Source organism: Salvelinus namaycush, chromosome 24 (assembly GCF_016432855.1).
Source record: "Salvelinus namaycush isolate Seneca chromosome 24, SaNama_1.0, whole genome shotgun sequence".
Classification (NCBI taxonomy): domain Eukaryota; kingdom Metazoa; phylum Chordata; class Actinopteri; order Salmoniformes; family Salmonidae; genus Salvelinus; species Salvelinus namaycush.
Window position 1 is genome coordinate 14,561,139 of NC_052330.1, and position 21,227 is coordinate 14,582,365.

General features: G+C 43.3%; 1 protein-coding gene across 2 annotated transcripts in view; it reads left to right on the top strand.

The window, feature by feature from the left end:
• The window catches only part of LOC120019748 (EH domain-containing protein 3), a 37,314-nt gene extending 26,143 nt beyond the window's left edge, over window positions 1-11,171 (top strand). For both annotated transcript variants that reach the window (XM_038963175.1, XM_038963176.1), the window contains 2 exons: window positions 3,650-3,814; window positions 6,907-11,171. In XM_038963175.1, the coding sequence (XP_038819103.1) occupies window positions 3,650-3,814; window positions 6,907-7,437 (696 nt within the window). In that variant the 3' untranslated portion in view covers window positions 7,438-11,171. The remainder of the gene's footprint in view (window positions 1-3,649; window positions 3,815-6,906) is intronic.
• Window positions 11,172-21,227: the final 10,056 nt, after the last annotated feature.

The window sequence follows — 21,227 nt, forward strand, 5'->3', positions numbered from 1 at the left end:
TACTGGTGTAAAAAAACAACTCAAGTAAAAGTAAAATGTAGCTCATTTAAATAGTACTCCGAGTGAAAGTAAAGTAGTATACCTTTAAAATAAAAATGTTGACCTTATAGCTAAGGTTACCTGAACGTTGTTACACATCATTTTTTCCTTGCAATAAATTGAAAAAAAGAAGAGAGGAAATTCAGTATTAAATAAGTTTGTTTTTTGTTTGAGTTGCAGCAAGGCACATCTGTATATAAAAAACAAAGGATTTGTCAATACTATTCATATTTAAAAAAATACATGAAACATTCAAAGTAATTAATTTATTGATGAATTATAAGCAATACAAAATCAAGTACATAAACAAATCACTTTTCCCCAGTCATTCCATCCCTCTTTCCCTCTTTCCCTCACTCACAAACTCCCTCTTTCTCTCACTCACAAACTCCCTCTTTCTTTCATTCTCTCACTCTCACAATGCTAAATGCGGAGTGCCAGGGCACTAAAGGATTTGATGTCAAATTAGCAACAACAGAACACCATGGAAATAAAGATTGAGCAAACCCCACTGAAATAGAGAAGGGGATGTAGGGTCGGTCACCCCTTTGCCTCCAGAAGATCCTGAATTCTTCATGGCATTCTACAAGATGTGAGAAACGTTCCACAGGGAAGTTGGTGGATGTTGCACAGGGATGTTGCTTAGGTCACTCGTTTTGCCCATTCTAACGTTCAATCGAACAGTAACTGAATGCCCTGATGCCTGTCTGCCTGCTTTATATAGCAAGCCATGGCCACGTGACTCACAGTCTGTAGGAGCGATACATTTTCGTGAATGGAGTGGTGTACCTAATAAACTGAGTGTATATAGGCTACATGTACAGAGTACATTAGGTTTTGTAGTGTTCCTTGAGCAAAAACAAAGGAGTTCTGTTCTAATGCCTTCACTTATCTCTGAACTGGCTGTTCAGTTTCCGCAGGAGCTGATTTTCCAAGTGAATAGAATCTGTCCTGGCGCTCTTTGCAGTGAAGAGCAGTCCAACACAGCTAAAAAGATGCTCACAAGGAAGGCAGGCCTCTGTTCAGTTTGAGGGACACACATCTGAAAGCGGAGTTTAATTCCTTTCTGTCTGTATGGAAAGGAATGAAGCAAGTCCATCTTATCTGACACACAGGCAAGGTACCCATCCAGCTCCCCTGTACCTGGTGACCTTTTGGGCGTCAGTGATGAAGAAAAATCCTGTTAATCAGTTGAATGCTGCCTCTGTTGCTCTGTCTCACTTTCTGTTATTGTGTCAAGATGATGCTTCAGGTAGACCAATCCTGTATAGTTACAAATACAAAACATCCACATATTGAATATTTCAGCAAATTCTGCTTTAGGTGGCAACTTCATATCACTGACATTACAATAGCCCATACTTCCCATGCTTGTTATTCTCAGATACTGAGACTGAAGTGAGTTGGTCAGATGTTCTCAGACCTAAATGTTGTCTAATGTTGAGATGATTCCATGTCTAGCTGTACCTATTGTGTACACTAACAACGTTATAGGCGCAGCTAACTTAGCTGCAAGGATAGCTTGCTAACATTAGCATGCTAGACAACTAGGCTAACACTAACATACGTAAGTTAGACTATTAGATAGCTAGCTATACTAGCTGCTAAAGCCATCCATAACGACATGTTTGATAATTCATAGCTAGCTAGTTATCTCAAACTAAACTAGCTAAATTATTTTTGACTTTTTGAAAATCTTTCGACCATCATCGTTCAGTTTGTATGGACAGCTTGATTGGCCTGTATGGGTGCGGCGATGCGTGACTGACTAAACAACAATGAGCATTTTCTTTTCTGCCTTCAAGGGGCTCTCCAAAACTTTCCATGCCCTCATGATCTAATATTATGGAATACTACAAAACCACAATACTACAAAACATGTTCAAGTAAAATGGCTGCCTTTGAAAAATACAAAAGAAAGTACAAGTACTCGGAAAAGATACTCAATTCCTGTAACAAGAGTATTTGTAATTTGTTATTTTCACCCCTACACCTACTATTGTTAAATTGCTTTTATTCCTCATTGAACACAGTCAATAATGTCTGGAGCAACTGTTGAATATCAACAAAAACATTGTGGACTTGGATTTGAGTTGCTGTTGCCATTTCACTGCTTGAAACTTGTTTTCCACTTTTAGTATGCCTTATCTCAGAAATCAGGTGTCTTTTAATTTTTACTCTGTAGTTCTCATTTAAAATCTGCATTCTATATTCAATCAATCAATCAATCAAATATAGTTATAAAGCCCTTTTTACATCAGCTGATGTCATACAGCTGATGTCAGCTGATGTCATACAGCTGATGCTATACAGAAACCCAGTCTAAAACCCCAAACAGCAAGCAATGCAGATGTAGAAGCACAGTGGCTAGGAAAAACTCCCTAAAGGGAAGAAACCTAGGGCCTCCCGGGTGGCGCAGTGGTCTAGGGCACTGCATCGCAGTGCTAACTGCGCCACCAGAGTCTCTGGGTTCGCGCCCAGGCTCTGTCGCAGCCGGCCGCGACCGGGAGGTCCGTGGGGCGACGCACAATTGGCATAGCGTCGTCCGGGTTAGGGAGGGTTTGGCCGGTAGGGATATCCTTGTCTCATCGCGCTCCAGCGACTCCTGTGGCGGGCCGGGCGCAGTGCGCGCTAACCAAGGGGGCCAGGTACACGGTGTTTCCTCCGACACATTGGTGCGGCTGGCTTCCGGGTTGGAGGCGCGCTGTGTTAAGAAGCAGTGTGGCTTGGTTGGGTTGTGCTTCGGAGGACGCATGGCTTTCGACCTTCGTCTCTCCCGAGCCCGTACGGGAGTTGTAGCGATGAGACAAGATAGTAATTACTAGCGATTGGATACCACGAAAATTGGGGAGAAAATGGGATAAAAAAAAAATGAAAAAAAGGAAGAAACCTAGAGAAGAACCAGGCTGTGAGGGGGGGGGGCAGTCCTCTTCTGGCTGTGCCAGGTGGAGATTATAAGAGTACATGGCCATTTAAGGCCAGATTGTTCTTCAAGATGTTCAAACGTTCATAGATGACCAGCAGGGTCAAATAATAATCACAGTGGTTGTAAAGGGTGAAACAGGTCAGTGCCTCAGGAGTAAATGCCAGTTGGCTTTTCATAGCTGAGCAGTCTATAGGTCGAGCCAGCAGGTGCGGTAGAGAGAGCGAGAGAAAGTATTGCATTCAGATATAGCATACATAACGTGAAGTTTTTCTTTCATGGTGAATTGTCTCTCAGAAATCTCCAGGAGAGCCAGTCGTGTGACGCGGTTATTTTCCCCTTCCCCTCTCAGTTTTAGGAAACCAAAAGGAAAGGGAACCTCTTGAGTAGCCGGATGCGGTACCTGCTACATGCACCCTCATAAAACTGCTTTAAGTGCTTCCTTCCTGTTTTAATGTTTAAAATATCAGGCATTTATTTTCAGTTTCAAGGACTTTGGGAGATTAAGGGAAACATTAAAGAGCCCTTAGTGGCACAACAGACACATAAACAAAACTATGACCCAAGAGGAGCTGGCTGCAACCCCTGTATGGGTCCCGAACCAGCATTTGGGAAGTACTGCATTACTTGAGTGATGTCTTTCTGCCCCACTTGGTATTACCAGTCCTGTTGTTTCCTTGTATGTAGGTCCATGCCTACATCATCAGCTCTCTGAAGAAGGAGATGCCAAGTGTGTTTGGAAAGGAGGGCAAGAAGAAGGAGCTGATCAACAGCCTGGGAGAGATCTACAGCCGCATTGAGAGAGAACACCAGATCTCCCCTGGAGACTTCCCCAACCTCAAGAAGATGCAGGTGAGATGGACACACTGATAGACACACTTGGATTCTCCTGAGTAAGGTATAAGAGTAGTCCACTACCATTCAAATGTTTGGGGTCACATAGAAATGTCCTTGATCAGAAATACAGTGTAGACATTGTTAATGTTGTAAATGACTATTGTAGCTGGAAATGGCAGATTTTTTATGGAATATCTACATAGGCTTACAGAGGCCCATTATCAGCAACCATCACTCCTGTGTTCCAATGGCACGTTGTGTTAGTTAATCCAAGTTGATCATTTTAAAAGGCTAATTGATCACTAGAAAACCCTTTTGCAATTATGTTAGCACAGCTGAAAACTGTTGAGCTGATTAAAGAAGCAATAAAACTGGCCATCTTTGGACTAGTTGAGTATCTGGAGCATCAGCATTTGTGCGTTCGATTACAGGCTCAAAATGGCCAGAAACAAAGTACTTTCTTCTGAAACTCGTTAGTCTATTCTTGTTCTGAGAAATGAAGGCTATTCCATGTGAGAAATTGCCAAGAAACTGAAGATCTCGTACAACGCTGTGTATTACTCCCTTCACAGAACAGCGCACACTGGCTAAAACTAGAATAGAAAGAGAAGTGGGAGGCCCCGGTGCACAACTGAGCAAGAGGACACATATATTAGAGTGTCTAGTTTGAGAAACAGACACCTCACAAGTCCTCAACTGGCAGCTTCATTAAAAAGTACCCGCAAAACACCAGTCTCAACGTCAACAGTAAAGAGGCGACTCCGGGATGCTGGCCCTCTGTCCAGTGTCTGTGTTCTTTTGCCCATCTTAATATTTTATTTTTATTGGCCAGTCTGAGATATGTCTTTTTCTTTGCAACTCTGCCTAGAAGGCCAGCATCCTGGAGTCGCCTCTTCACTGTTGACGTTGAGACTGGTGTTTAAGATGGCGCCAAAGAATATGGCTGACGTTTTACATTCTCCCAACCAATTGTGCTATTTTGTTCGTTTTTTTGCATTTTGTGTAACTTATTTTTTTACTTATTGTGTACATAATGTTGCTGCTATAGTCTCTTATGACCGAAAATAACTTCTCGAAAATAACTTCTGGACTTGAGAACAGCGATTACTCACCGCGAACTGGAGGAAACTTTTTCCTTTAACGAGTCCGACGAGAAAGATATCCTGCTTTCACTGGAACAGGCCCAGATCCATGCCTTTTGCGTGAAGTAAAGACACAGGAAAAGGGGCCTCAAATCGAGCAGCCTTCTGAGAATCCGTAGATGAGCGAGTAACCTCCCACTGCCATCCGTTCTTCTTGCTAACGTGCAATCATTGGAAAATAAAATTGATGACCTACAATTGAGATTATCCTACCAACGGGACATCAAAAACTGAAACATCTTATGTTTCACCGAGACGTGGTTGAACGACGATACGGACAATATAGAGCTAGCAGGATTTTCCATGCACCGGCTGAACAGAGACGCTACCTCTGGTAAGATGAGGGTGTGTGTATTTGTCAATAACAGCTGGTGCGCGATGTCTAATATTAATGAAGTCTCGAGGTATTGCTCGCCTAAGGTGTAGAGGCTGTAGTAGTTTATGATAAACTGTAGACCACACTATCTACCAAGACCATAATTCTATCCTCCTAATTCCTGCTTACAAGCAAAAACTAAAGCAGGAAGTACCAGTGACTCGCTCAATACGGAAGTGGTCAGATGACGCAGATGCTACACTACAGGACTGTTTTGCTAGCACAGACTGGAATATGTTCCGGGATTCATCCAATGGCATGGAAGAGTACACCACCTGAGTCATCGGCTTCATCAATAAGTGCATCGACGACGTCGTCCCCACAGTGACTGTACCTACATATCCCAACCAGAAGCCATGGATTACAGGCAACATGCGTATCGAGCTAAAGGCTAGAGCTGCCGCTTTCAAGGAGTGGGAGACTAATCTGGACGCTTTTAAGAAATCCCGCTATGCCCTCAGACAAACAAGCAAAACGTCAATACAGGATTAAGATTGAATCCTACAACACCGGCTCTGACGCTCGTCAGATGTGGCAGGGCTTGAAAACTATTACAGATTACAAAGGGAAACCCAAACGCGAGCCTACCAGACGAGCTAAATGCCTTTTTATGCTCGCTTCGAGGCAAGCAACACTGAACCATGCACGAGAGCACCAGCTGTTCTGAATGACTGTGTGATAACGCTCTCAGTAGCCGAACAAAACCTTTAAACAGGTCAAATTTCACGAAAGTTTCAAGTTCCTTGGTGTCCACATCACCAACAAACTATCATGGTCCAAACATACCAAGACAGTCGTGAAGAGGGCATGACAAAACCTTTCCCCCCCTCATGAGACTGAAAAGATTTGGCATGGGTCCCCAGATCCTCAAAAAGTAATACAGCTGCACCATCGAGAGCATCCTGACCGGTTGCATCACTGTATGGTATGGCAACTGCTCGGCATCTGATCAATTTGATGTTATTTTAATGGACAAAAAATTTGCTTTTCTTTCAAAAACAAGGACATTTCTAAGTGACCCCAAACTTTTGAACGGTAGTGTATAATGCAGCTTATGGGCTGGACAGACAACATCATAGCATGTATACCTAAAAGCCTAAAAGTATGACTACAAACATGACTCACATTGTCATGTTTACCTAGAGAGCCTGATTGGCTTTGGATAAAGCCCACAGTCTGTGCTGTTTTCAAGCAAACAAAAATCCTCTGACTGAGCTAACACACCAATGTGTCTGCCCTACTGGGATAAACTGCTTTGAGCCATGGTGACCAAACAGCCCCTTTCTGATTGGCTATGATCAGCCATTACATCTGAACCACCCCCAGTCCAACTGAGCCTGATGAGCACTGTTTTCCTCACTGAGAGAAACACCATCATGACTTGGCTCAGAGTAGAGAATAAACAGCAGTCATGTTGATCCTTTCTGACATAAATGTATCTCTGATGCACAGACCAGGACAGTCATATACCTTGTTCCAACCCCCTCGCACACATTAGAGACTGTAAAGATGTATCAACGAAGATCAGCTTGACTCTGAAAACACAGCTCTTTTTAACTCTAACCTCTGCCCTCTCTTCCCTCTTACAGGAGCAACTGAACGCCCATGACCTGAACAAGTTCCAGCCCCTGAAGATGAAACTGCTGGACACAGTGGATGACATGCTGGCCCACGACATCGCCAGCCTCATGGTGCTGGTCAGGCAGGAGGAGACCAACCGACCCCAGCAGGTGGTGAAGGGAGGGGCCTTTGACGGTACCCTCAACGGGCCCTTTGGCCATGGCTACGGCGAGGGTGCTGGGGAGGGCATCGATGAGGCAGAGTGGGTGGTGGCCCGCGACAAGCCAATGTACGACGAGATCTTCTACACGCTGTCGCCGGTCAATGGTAAAGTGACGGGTGCCAACGCCAAGAAGGAGATGGTGAAGTCCAAGCTGCCCAACACTGTGCTAGGGAAGATTTGGAAGCTGGCTGACATCGATAAGGATGGGATGCTGGATGATGAGGAGTTTGCCCTGGCCAATCACCTGATTAAAGTCAAACTGGAGGGGCACGAATTGCCCGCCGACCTCCCCGGTCACCTCATCCCCCCCTCCAAGAGGAAAATCCCTGCTGAGTAGATCCCCCCCCCCCCTGCATCCTCACTTCCCCAGGGCACTGAAGAAGAAAGGGAGTTGGTAGGAGGAAGGGCAGTGAAGGATCTTTGGGGGGTGCGAGGGTAAATTCATCAAGGTTGGACAACCACGCTTCAATATGAAACAAAGAAAAGTCTAAACTTTGTGGTCATGCTTAGAGAGAGCAAAACTATTGAAAGTGTTGGCTTGCTCTTCTGATCTACGTATGATTTGTTTTGTTTCTTTTTTAAATTAAACTGGGTTGAAGGGGGTAAAGGTCATGATTCAGAGTTGGGGGAACTGATATTGGACTCTTACTGACTGCACCACCTGCATGCCATATTATTAAACACCCCCACTTAGAGTGTGCTATCTGTGACAATAATCTGCATTATCATTGGATACATGAACCCTGTCTGTTTCTCAAGCATAAAGGATTTGTATTTTATTTGAGCCTGAATTTGAACCTACGTCATATCTCCCTTGGCATAAAATAGGCATGTTTCAAAAAGGATAAACTTAATCTTAATAATCCTGGTACTTATCACCTTAAAATACAATAACGGCTAAAATGCAGTGATATGAACCCTTTTTTTAATATATAGACATATTATATTTTCTTCTTGTGAACAGGCAGCATCCTAAACATGCAGGCCCTTCATAGCCTGACCAAGAGACTGTTACAACTGTATAGCTGTCATGTTGTAAATCTGAGAGATGGTAGACCTTTAAATGTATAATGTTTGAAAGTGCTTTCTAGTAACTTGTATCCCTGTCCAACGTTTGTATGTTTATACCTGCGTAATTAACCTATTATTTAGAATACTTCACTGTTGAGGGAAAGAGACTTCAATCTTTCCATGGACAAGGAGGGGAACTGACAATGGAGATAATGTTTCTGTCATGTTCTGGCTTTTCCGATGGGACGTAGAATACATACAAATATTCCTTCAGTGCTCACTGAATGCATAACTCATTAAAAAGCAAAGGTTTTAAATCAGCACTTTCATTCAATTATCGTACTCAGATCGTTTCCCTCAGTACTGTAGATAGCACAAAAAATAGCTCTATTCTTCCTATACTGTGACTTTCAATGTTCATCATACAGTGTATATCTACCATAGAGACTGTTCTAGGTTCTATATTTTATGATATCCACTAGTGTTGTAGTTGAGACCACTTCTGGATATTATCCACCATAAAGAATATGTCATAATCCAAATACCCTGTGTTTTGTGTACCTGATTGGTCAGAAACAGAAAGATTGAATAAGTCAAATATGTATGGGTATTGTATGTAGAAAAGGCCCCCTAATTGCGTGTTCAGGGCACGTTGAATTTCGTAGCTACAGTAATACTGGCGGTTATTACTGGGATCATGTTGGGGGAACACTTATCTGAAAGGAGTTCTTAGGGGCAACAGATATGTTGAGAGAATATACAGCACACAGTATGAACAGGCTCTATTCAATCCGTAGCACTGAAGATCCGCTTTATAGAGCAATTGACAATTAAAGACAATGTTCCCGTGGTCACGGAGACTGCATTCACGGTAAACGCTGCGTATGTCGACTCAATCAGAATGAGAGTTTCTCCCACTCTGTACACAAGGGGTAAGTTTCTTTCCCTGGCTGATATGACTGATACTATTTTCTCCTGCTGTCTGTCTGTTGCTGCTGATAGTACGCTAGGTATCCTGTTGTCATCATTCTGTTGCTGTTGACAGTACGCTAGGTATCCTGTTGTCATCAATCTGTTGGTGCTGACAGTACGCTAGGTATTCTGTTGTCATCAATCTGTTGCTGCTGACAGTACGCTAGGTATCCTGTTGTCATCAATCTGTTGCTGTTGACAGTACGCTAGGTATCCTGTTGTCATCAATCTGTTGCTGTTGACAGTACGCTAGGTATCCTGTTGTCATCAATCTGTTGCTGCTGACAGTACGCTAGGTATCCTGTTGTCATCAATCTGTTGCTGCTGACAGTACGCTAGGTATCCTGTTGTCATCAATCTGTTGCTGCTGACAGTACGCTAGGTATCCTGTTGTCATCAATCTGTTGCTGCTGACAGTACGCTAGGTATCCTGTTGTCATCAATCTGTTGCTGCTGACAGTACGCTAGGTATCCTGTTGTCATCAATCTGTTGCTGCTGACAGTACGCTAGGTATCCTGTTGTCATCAATCTGTTGCTGCTGACAGTACGCTAGGTATCCTGTTGTCATCAATCTGTTGCTGTTGACAGTACGCTAGGTATCCCGTTGTCATCAATCTGTTGCTGTTGACAGTACGCTAGGTATCCTGTTGTCATCAATCTGTTGCTGCTGACAGTACGCTAGGTATCCTGTTGTCATCAATCTGTTGCTGCTGACAGTACGCTAGGTATCCTGTTGTCATCAATCTGTTGCTGCTGACAGTACGCTAGGTATCCTGTTGTCATCAATCTGTTGCTGCTGACAGTACGCTAGGTATCCTGTTGTCATCAATCTGTTGCTGTTGACAGTACGCTAGGTATCCTGTTGTCATCAATCTGTTGCTGCTGACAGTACGCTAGGTATCCCGTTGTCATCAATCTGTTGCTGCTGATAGTACGCTAGGTATCCTGTTGTCATCAATCTGTTGCTGCTGACAGTACGCTAGGTATCCTGTTGTCATCAATCTGTTGCTGCTGACAGTACGCTAGGTATCCCGTTGTCATCAATCTGTTGCTGCTGATAGTACGCTAGGTATCCTGTTGTCATCAATCTGTTGCTGCTGACAGTACGCTAGGTATCCTGTTGTCATCAATCTGTTGCTGCTGACAGTACGCTAGGTATTCTGTTGTCATCAATCTGTTGCTGCTGATAGTACGCTAGGTATCCTGTTGTCATCAATCTGTTGCTGCTGATAGTACGCTAGGTATCCTGTTGTCGGCAATTTTAGTAGATGTTGCAAATGATACGGTAACCAATAAAGGCGACCGAGTCAAGCATTTGTCATTCTGCTTCCTGCTTTTGTTTTGATTAACTTCAGTAAGACTACTTGCTCTCCTGAGACAGTCCCTTTCCAGATGTCAGGGAGCTATGAATCTACATGGACACAAGTCAGATGACTGTTTTCATGCACGCCAATTAAAGGGATGTATTTTCAGTCAGATTGCAGCTTCTGATTGTATCGCACGTCACCTGTGCTCAACAGTTATGCTTCACATGTACACAACCCATTCAATGATAACTACATACACACACTGGATGCCTGCTCTGTGTTCATCATCACAACGACTGTCAATCCATTGTACAGCCCCTTGTAAATAAGAACACACAGTCTTCCCTGTCTGCTAGTGGAGAATACTCAGACAGCTGTTGTGGTGGCACTCTCTGATCTATTGGCTAATGTGGTGTATCACAAGTGGAGGTGTCGGTGTTGTTTGTGCAGTCTGAGTCATGGATATAGAGAGTTAGAAGGGGTGTGTGCCACAGGCAAATGGAAAGGGGTGTTCTGGGATATGGATCTTTTCATTCAGTTGTATTATTCATGATTAACAATGAGAGGTCTACTTGGTAAACCACAGTACCCTGCGTGTGTCTGTCTGTCTGTACCATATGTGCGTGTGATTAACAGACTTGCAGAAAACCAGTAGCCATGTTCATGTGTATGTTGTTCTATGTAACTGTTCTCCAGTTGGTGGGAAGTTGGATGGTAAAACATTCCTCATATTATGTTCTGCTTTGAAAACTAAATAAAGCTCATTCATTTATTACAGAGTTTATTGTGCTGTTTTCATGTGTCCCCACATGGAGTAGACCACACTGCCTTCTGTATAAGCTCTCTCATCTCGCTCCTGTCATGTCTTTCTTTTCAAACTGTGTGGAGAAGAAGGGAACATGTGTTTTTGTGGAGTTTAGTTGCTGGCGTTTTCCAGCCAGAGATGTGGGTCATGCTTGGTTGTTATGACTGAAGGCAGAGAGCAGTGGGAAGGCCAAGAGCTTCGAATACAGCAGCCAAAATGTTGGCATGTAGTGTTTTTCCCACTTCTGGAATGGACCATGGACGAGAAACTGTAAAGTTATTGTCTCTTTCCATTTCTCTGTCACCTTGGATACAGTATCTAATACACATGAATTAAACAGAAGACTTATTGACTGGAAAGATGATACAGTTTGTTCACTTTATTAAGGAAATTCTGACATCGATCATACATTGGTCACACCAATGGTCAATTTTAGTATCTGCAGAATACATCCTCTGCATCACCAACTCTAAGATTGATGTTTTCCTGTTTGTTGCATCACACTCCTCTTTCCTATACATTCACATGGCCGATACGTCCACATTTGTCAACTGTGTTGGACACCAGGATCGAGCCATCTAGAATGTGATGTTTATGTGTAATTGGAAGGCAGAGAGTGGCTTCATCATCCTGGACCAAAGCAGGGAGATGGGAGATTGTCTGGAGGGATCCAGTGTGTTTCCCTCTTCCCTGGCCCTGCCCTGTGCCTCATGGCCATGTGGAGGTGAGTCACCTCAGATACTGCCCCTGGTCTGCACAACATCCCAGCTGCACTCACACAAAACAGTCTTGGTCATGAGAAGCTATGTGGCGCCATGTGTCCCCTTGATGAGAACCCACCCAAATAACAAATAGACTCTGTTGTACAGTTGATCCCATGATGACAATAACACCTGCACAATGGTGACAATGATGTTCAGCTTCATCCCATCCTGCATCCCACTGCTGGCGTTACCTCTGAAGCTAAGCAGGGTTTGGACCTGGTCAGTCCCTGGATGAGAGACCAGGTGCTGCTGGAAGTGGTGTTGAAGGGCCAGTTGGAGGCAGTCTTTCCTCTGGTTTTAAACAATGTCCCAATGCCCCAAGGCAGTGATTGGGGACATTGCCCTGTGTATAGGGTGCTGTCTTTCGGATGGGCCATTAAATGGGTTTTCCTGACTCTCAGTGGTCACTAAAGATCGCATGGCATTTATTGTAAGAGTAGGGGTATTCACCCTGGTGTCCTGGCTAAATTCACAATCATGGCCACCTAATCATCCCCAGTTTCTAATTTGCTCATTCATCCCCCACCTCTCTCATGTAACTATTCCCCAGGTCGTTACTGTAACTGAGAATGTGTACTCAGTCAACTTACCTGGTAAAAAAAAAAAAATCACAAATTCTGCACAAATTCATAAATATGTGAAGAATAATGTAATGATCTGACTTTTCCACTTTCACTGTGTAGACTAACTATCAGCATGGCTCCTTAGGCTGTCAAAACATTGGGAAAAGGGGAAAGCTGAATATTAACTGTTGTCACGGTAGACCCTGTAAGTGTGTGTGGGAGAGATGGGTGGAGAGGTGTGGTTTGAGGGAAAGGGGGGAGGCCCAGCCCTGGAGTCAGGACTGGCCAAAAGCAGGGCACACATGTTTATTTGACTATCCTTGTGGGGACTAAACAATTGAATACCATTCAAAATCAGATTTTCCCTTAACCTAACCCTAACCTTAAGCCCTAACTCCTAAACCTAACCCTAATTCTAACCCTAACTGTAAACCTGACCCCTAAACCTAAAATAGTATTTTTCCTTGTGAGGACCGGCGAAATGTCCCCACTTGTCAGAAATGTCCTTGTTTTACTATCCTTGTGAGAACTTCTGGTCCCCACAAGGATAGTAAAACCAAACACACACACACACACACAGAGACAGACATGTGGAGGAAGATGAGAAGTACACCATAGATCGCGAACATCCGACACTCTCTCCACTTCCTACAGGAAATGCTTCCCCGTTGCAGCTGTAATCTCTGTCCGTGCTCCTTGCTCACCCCTGTCCCCTGACTGACAATACAGCCGACCACTCCTCGTTTTATTTTTTCATTTTCTTGGACATAAAAGACTTAAAACACCAGGAAATCAGCTCAAAGTTATTTTAATAAAAAATTTAAAAATCCAAAGTATTCCCAATGCGTTGTAGAGACACACGTGATCGTATACAAATGTAAGCAAGGTTTGAAATGATTATGTTTTAGTCAAACATATCTGTTTGGGCTTCTTGTAGTCTACAAATGATTTGCGATTATGTTTCGCCCCGACCCTCCGCTCAAGAAAAAAAATGGACCCAGGGCTAAATCTAGTTGATGATCCCTGCCCTATAGCCATCCACTCTATCTATGGCTTGTATTTTCACTCAGTACCAAATCCATAAGTATGTGCATAATAATTCTGAAAGAGTCACAGGTTTTCTTTTATGTACAGCTATACTATGTCTCCTGAATGGAAGATCATGAGCTCAAATGAGAGATATGCTCTTGGACTATTCATGTTATCATGTTATTTGTGATGTGCTAGCAGTAACCATGAAGTTAGTATGAGTCTTATCTCACCCGAGGCTTTGAACGATGTCTTTTCATTGATAAATTTGATTCAGAGCCAACTGTTTGTGTTTAATTTTAGAAACCAGGGTTTTAACAGCTCCTGGGGGGATGGGAGGAAGAGGTGGACTTCCAGAAACTCCACAGACAAGGAGACACAATGTACAATATTTTAAAACTACTATGTTTCCTGGAAGCTGTTCAGCAGGGGACACATAGTTCAAAAACAGGAATCTCATCACTTCCCAAGGAAAATCAGAGTATCTCAAAATCAGTGATTGAGTTGAACGTATATATCTTCTCAAGAGGCAGGACACATAGGACGAAACAATAACGAGGGTTCATTGGTCTCCGTTCCCTGTGTGTTGCAGACATGATCAATCCAACTATAGCCCACTCCAACTACAGGCTGACGTGGGTTCTCACGGGAATGAGGCGAGAGCAAGGTTGGCCTTTAAATAATGGCACTTCCTCTTCTTTAAAATACACATCTACAAGGCTTTCTTCATGCCTATTTTCTCAATATTAGGTTGTTTAAAGAGAAGAACATACACTTGCATTTCTATGTTTTGAAATATTCTCTAGATGGAAATAAAATGATACTTGACCTTTAATTCTCACACAGCCAGCTGCACCGTTTCAGCCCTGCACCAGGCTCTTTGTCTATTCTCCTTTACCCAGGCCGCCAGACCCAACCACAGCCTTCTGAATTACTGCAGCCAGAGACAGTGTAGTGCCTTCAATTTAACCATGAACAACACCTCTGCTGTGAATCTACAACCATATAAATCTGTAGAATATGTCTAGCTGACACCATGAACATCCTCAGGGGAAGATAATTATTCGTTAAAATGATCTGTAGCTACATGAAATTGACTCCACTGTGATGACCCTATAAATCTAACATCTTATCGAGCGAGAAGGCAATAAAACACAGAAACCCCCACACCCTTCTTAAATTTACATTTGAGATTGTTCTTGGTCTTGGGGTGCAGCATAGCTTGATAGTTAGGGAGAGTGAGGTCGGAGGGCTAAAATATTAATGGGGGTACCATGAGAAAGAGTCACATTATGACGGGGTGGAGGTTGTTGTGAGTGGTGCCCGTGGTCCTGAGTCATCACCATGGTCCTGATACCTCACCATCCTGGCAGTATGTGGGAGTCACGCGGCCGGCTCCAGCTGTGGGACAATAACTCCTCACACCCTGGTGCTAATTGACATCCTCCAACAGTATGCGTTTACAGGGCATCACTGAGGGTGAGCAGGACCACAGTAATGTGGAGTGCCTGTGTGGCTCATTGAACCCAGGGCATGTAGCCATGTGAGAGGAGATAAATGGAGGCACACTTGTTGTAGTGTACATGCCAGATATGTTCACGAGAACAAAGCTATACTGGCACTGTTGACCTCTGCCTGCAAGCTGCAGAGCTGATTATATTTGTACATTTCATACAGTTATTTCTGCCTTTTTCAGTGTAAAACATATGGTACTGTATAATATCAGATGATGTACTCAATGTGCTCCTCATATGTGTCTCTTTTCAGAGGAAACACTGTGGTTAACGTGTGAGGAATTTATCGCTCCTGTCATCTCTGCGCACCAAATCTACCACAAATCATAGATCTATCATCAACTTTTGGCAGAAATAAGCTTCAGCTCTTGCATGGCGTTGAGTATTTGTCGCACCCTGTAGCAGAAATGAAACAAAAGGACAGTGCTAGTAGAAACTCAGCTCTTTTGACCATCAACACAGCAGTCAAACAAACATGGAGTGCAGTACAGTGGGGGGTAGTGGGTTGATAGCAGGCCAGGCAGGGTGAGAGTGGACACATCTGACTACACTGTGTTTAGATGTGTCATTGGAGAGGCCCTGAGAGCCCCCACTCTCTCCCCTGTGGCTGATCTAAGTATTCTGGGTAAATAAGTACACTGGACTGTTGGCTCAGCCAGCACTCTCAGGAGTCTTGACCTCAGGGAATCCACACCTGCAACTGGGATGAAGGTTCTCCGCAGCTCTCTACAGCTACACAGGGCCGTGTTTGGATGTTACTCTGCCTGCATGCTGGGTGTTATGTTGGTTATTGAGAGAGTGAAAAGGCCAGTGGGAGAGCTGGGGAGATCATGGGGGGTTGGACAGGATGGGGGGTAAGTGCAGCTGTGGAAGTCAGGACCCGCACTGACAGAGTGTGTGTGCGTGCGTGTGCGAGGATATCAAAAGCATTCCCATTAAGCAAGGCCTCCCTAGCAGGTCAAGAGGCCCTAAACAACCTCGGGGAAAACTATACCCTACATTACTGTACATCAATTTCAATGTTACTCAGATACAGGAAAAGACTGTAGGTTAGAACAACCTTCACTGCTACACACAGGTATGTTATAGAATATCCCTGTAGGCGACATTATGTCCTGTCAAAACATTGAAATCAGAAGTGAATGAGTCTATTTTCAGTATTTCTATAAACTATTTCCCTAGAATGTCAGCCATGACTCACCATAATCATACCTGACATGTATTTAAGAATGATACAGTGCTTGCACAAATCATCAACGGAAAATGATAAACAACATATTAGATTCCTTAAATAATGTGGATTAAGGCCTTGTATCTTTTGACAGGGTGAATGATGGAACTTGAGTTCCTGTGAATGACCTTTAATGTGACCTTTCCTTGAACTCTTCCTCTGTCAGAGGGCACAAACAAGGGCAGTGTCCAAACTCCAAACTTCCACTACCATTACCACCACTCCAATATTAGGCACAATTTCCCATTCATATGTGTCAATGCCACTACATTACTACCTATGGCTCAGAGGCGGGTGGATAGAGACTAGAAAGGAGGATAATGGACTCTCCTTGACCACAGCAATGACAAGAACACTGGGACTAGACTCATGATCTTTTCTTTAGGATTAGGAAATCTAAGACTTCATCATGTGAGATACGCCACATAGTGTACTTTTCACAGGAAAATGGAAGAGCGTGCCTCATTTGTGGAAAACATTGGGGTGGCAGGTTGCCTGGTTGTTAGAGCATTGGGCTGGTAACCGAAAGGTTGCTGGATCGAATCCCTGAGCTGACAAGGTAAAAAATCAGTCGTTCTGCCCCTGAACAAGGCTGTCGTTCTGTTCCCCAGTAGGCCATCATTGTATATAAGAATTTGTTCTGACTTCCCTAGTTAAATAAAGGTAAAACATTTTTTTAAATCCATAGTAGTTAGTTCATCAACATACTAATTCATCAAAGAGAGTTGAGGAATTCTCATCTTATCTGAAGTTTCACCTGCTCTGAAATATGTCCATGTTGAGGAGTGAAGATGGAGAAGGAATGGGGATTAGCCAGACAGCAAGGTAGGCCCCTGACCCCTCATACCTCACTGGAATGGATGGAGGTATTTCTAGAAGTGTGGGAGCAACCACAAGCATCTCTTACTTAAGTGCCAGACCAGACTACTGGCAGCAGAGAGAATTAATGAAGTGGTGATGCAGATGGTGCGTGGCTTGCACAGCCTCCGGCCTGGGTGTGTTTGAGAGGCCGGAGAGGGGAGAGAGGCTTGGGTGATACTGACTCAGGGGAGGGGTAAGAGAGGATATGGCCATTTAAACTAACTGATAGTATTGTGCTGTGCTGAGTCTCCCAGAGTCTGCAGTCTCTCAGCAAAGTCCCATTTTGTGGCTGAAGAACTCACAGCTGTGTTCTCCTGGGTCAAGGACAATTAGTGTTTCTGTTAGTAAACAAACACACAGATGAAGAGACAGATTTATGTACATGGAACTGTTAAATGCACAATAAACACCCCTGAAACTGCAGTTTAACTGTGCCTCCTGAATAATGTCTATCAAAATGAACTCGGGCATTTACAGCAACCCTGGGAGTGTATCATTTGGAATAGCCTTGTAATGATTCTCTATGGTACAATTCTCTTTGACCTTCTAGCAAATATTTCTTACTCAATCTATTGTTATATATTTAGTAAAGGGTCTTGGGGGATGAAAGATGACACAAATATCATACCGATTCTATTTGAGTTTAAGTGATAGTGACAAAGGGAAATAAGTCCCACCGTTAACCGTTCCCTTGTGTTTAGTCAAGGATTTTCCAGGTCAAAAGCATCCTTCTGCTCCACCAATAGGAGCAAAGAAAAAGAAGATGCAAGTAGATGTCATAGGACAATAACTCCTCAGAGAGCCACTAACAGGCCAAGAACAACAAGCACACTCATGGACGGTCAATGGAAGAATTCTGAGCTGCTGTAGCACAACATTCCATTCTCTGTGTGTGTGATTAGAGACAGATACTGTAAGACAAATCTGGGAATCATCTCCAGAGTAGGAACCATCTCTTGTGTTGCTCTCAAAAGCACCCAGGTAAAAAAAGAGCTTTCTTTGGAGGTTAATATCTAGGTCACATAATATTCATGTATATTATACATGAATCTACTTGCATCTAAAACACATGCAAGTATGTACAGTGCAGACATGTACAGTGTTATTGGACCATTGCAAAGCAGATTAAAAGGGAACATTCAGCCATTTTGTCCTCCACATTTCCATGACATGGTAGCGTTATTAACATGCTGCATATTGCTTCTTCGTTCCGTTTGATAAAAATGTTGTGAAAATGTAGGCCCATCCCAAACACTGACCCCTGTGCTCTGAGTATAAGTATCTGTTTTATTCATACTACTCTCAAACCGAGCCTTGGGCCCCTCAGAGGTCCCATCACATCCAACACCATAACAACTCCACATACACTGAGCGTACAAAACATTAAGAACACCTTCCCCCCTCCTTTTGCCCTCAAAACAGCCTTAATTCGTCAGGGCATGGACTCTACAAGTTGTCAAAAACATTCCACAGGGGTGCTGGCCCATGTTGACTCCAATGCTTCCTAAAGTGGGTGTCAAGTTGGCTGGATGTCCATTGGGTGGTGGACCATTCTTGATACACACGGGAAACTGTTGAGCGTGAAAAAAACAGCAGTGTTGCAGTTCTTGACACAAACCGGTGCGCCTGGTACCTACTACCATACCCCGTTCTTTTGTCTTGTTCATTCACCCTCTGAATGGCACACATACGCAATACATACAGTAGCTTGCAAAAATATTCACCCCTCTTGGCATTTTTCCTATTTTGTTGCCTTACAACCTGGAATTAAAATAGATTTTTTGGGGGTTTGTATTATTTGATTTACACAACATGCCTACCACTTTGAAGGTGCAAAATATTTGAGCGTGCATAACTATTCACCCCCCAAGGTCAAAACTTTGTAGAGACACATTTTGCAGCAATTACAGCTGCAAGTTTCTTGGGGTATGTCTCTATAAGCTTGGCACATCTAGCCACTGGGATTTTTGACCATTCTTCAAGGCAAAACTGCTCCAGCTCCTTCAAGTTGGATGGGTTCCACTGGTGTACAGCAATCTTTAAGTCATACCACAGATTCTCAATTGGATTGAGGTCTGGGCTTTGACTAGGCCCTTCCAAGACATTTAAATGTTTCCCCTTAAACCACTCGAGTGTTGCTTTAGCAGTATGCTTAGGGTCATTGTCCTGCTGGAAGGTCATCCTCCGTCCCAGTCTCAAATCTCTGGAAGACTGAAACAGGTTTCCCTCAAGAATTTCCCTGTATTTAGTGCCATCCATCATTCATTCAATTCTGAACAGTTTCCCAGTCCCTGCCGATGGAAAAACATCCCCACAACATGATGCTGCCACCACCATGCTTCACTGTGGGGATGGTGTTCTCGGGGTGATGAGAGGTGTTGGGTTTGCGCCAGACATAGCGTTTTCCTTGATGGCCATAAAGCTCAATTTTAGTCTCATCTGACCAGAGTACCTACTTCCATATGTTTGGGGAGTCTCCCACATGCCTTTTGGCGAACACAAAACGTGTTTGCTTATTTTTTTTCTGGACATTCTTCTGTAAAGTCCAGCTCTGTGGAGTGTACGGCTTAAAGTGGACCTATGGACAGATACTCCAAGCTCCACTGTGGAGCTTTCCAGCTCCTTCAGGGTTATCTTTGGTCTCTTTGTTTCCTCTCTGATTAATGCCCTCCTTGCCTGGTCCGTGGGTTTTGGTGGGCGGCCCTCTCTTGGCAGGTTTATTGTGGTGCCATATTCTTTCAATTTTTTTATACTGGATTTCATGGTGCTCCGTGGGATGTTCAAAGTTTCTGATAATTTTTATAACTCAACCCTGATCTATACTTCTCCACAACTTTGTCCCTGACCTGTTTGGAGAGCTCCTTGCCTTCATGGTGCCGCTTGCTTGGTGGTGCCCCTTGTTTAGTGGTGTTGCAGACTCTGGGGCCTTTCAGAACAGGTATATATATACTGAGATCATGTGACAGATCATGTGACACTTAGATTGCACACAGGTGGACTTTATTTAACTAATTATGTAACTTCTGAAGGTAATTGGTTGCACCAGATCTTATTTAGGGGCTTCATAGCAAAGGGGGTGAATACATATGCACGCACCACTTTTCAGTTTTTTTATTTTTGAGAATTTTTTGAAATAAGTAATTTTTTTCATTTCACTTCAGCAATTTGGACTATTGTATGTCCATTACATGAACTCCAAATAAAAATCTATTTAAATTACAGGTTGAAATGCAACAAAATAGGGAAAACGCCAAGGGGGATGAATACTTTTGCAAGGCACTGTATCTCAATTCTCTCAAGGCAATTGTCTCCTCCCCTTCATCGACACTGATTGAAATGGATGTAACAAATGACATCAATGTTTTTTACATTCAATTCTGCTGCAGTTACCAGGGCCCTCACACATTGACAATTTTAGCATGTAAACCTTAGTGGGGCAAAAAAATAATAATAATTGGGATGCATGCCATCAAAGCCACTACACAACACAACACAACACAACACTAAGCAATACATTAATTGCACTATAACAGTGACAAACGGTGTCCACAAACTGTTAGGGCCTACATAAAGCTGTCCCAACAGCAGTACCAACACCTTACCACTGCTACACCTGGCTGTCAGCAGAGCCCTGTCTGGCAGCAAAAACAGTTCATTCAGCCTCATTTACTGCCTTAAAAAACATAGCTGATATGGCTGACTTGCTTAAACAAATGTGGTTTCTACTGACAATTGAGATGTACAAACTATGGCATAAGGGGACGACAAGCGGATAAGAGGCAATCCGTAATTTTGATTAAGACATTAATGAGCGAGCTAGGACAGGCGTAGTCAATATAACTATTTGATCAGCACTTTCGAAATGTATAGCGACAGAATTCAGAACATGGGCCGTTCTTACAGTGTTCTCCCTGTACTCCAAGTCAGAACCGTTGGATAAATAAAGGGGGTATATAAACAGACAAAAGCTCTTACAATATTTGATGATTACATTTATCTAAAACAGGTTAAAGGCTACATGTGCACCTCCAAATCAGAACAGTAGGTGAAATTAAGAGGGGAAAATAGA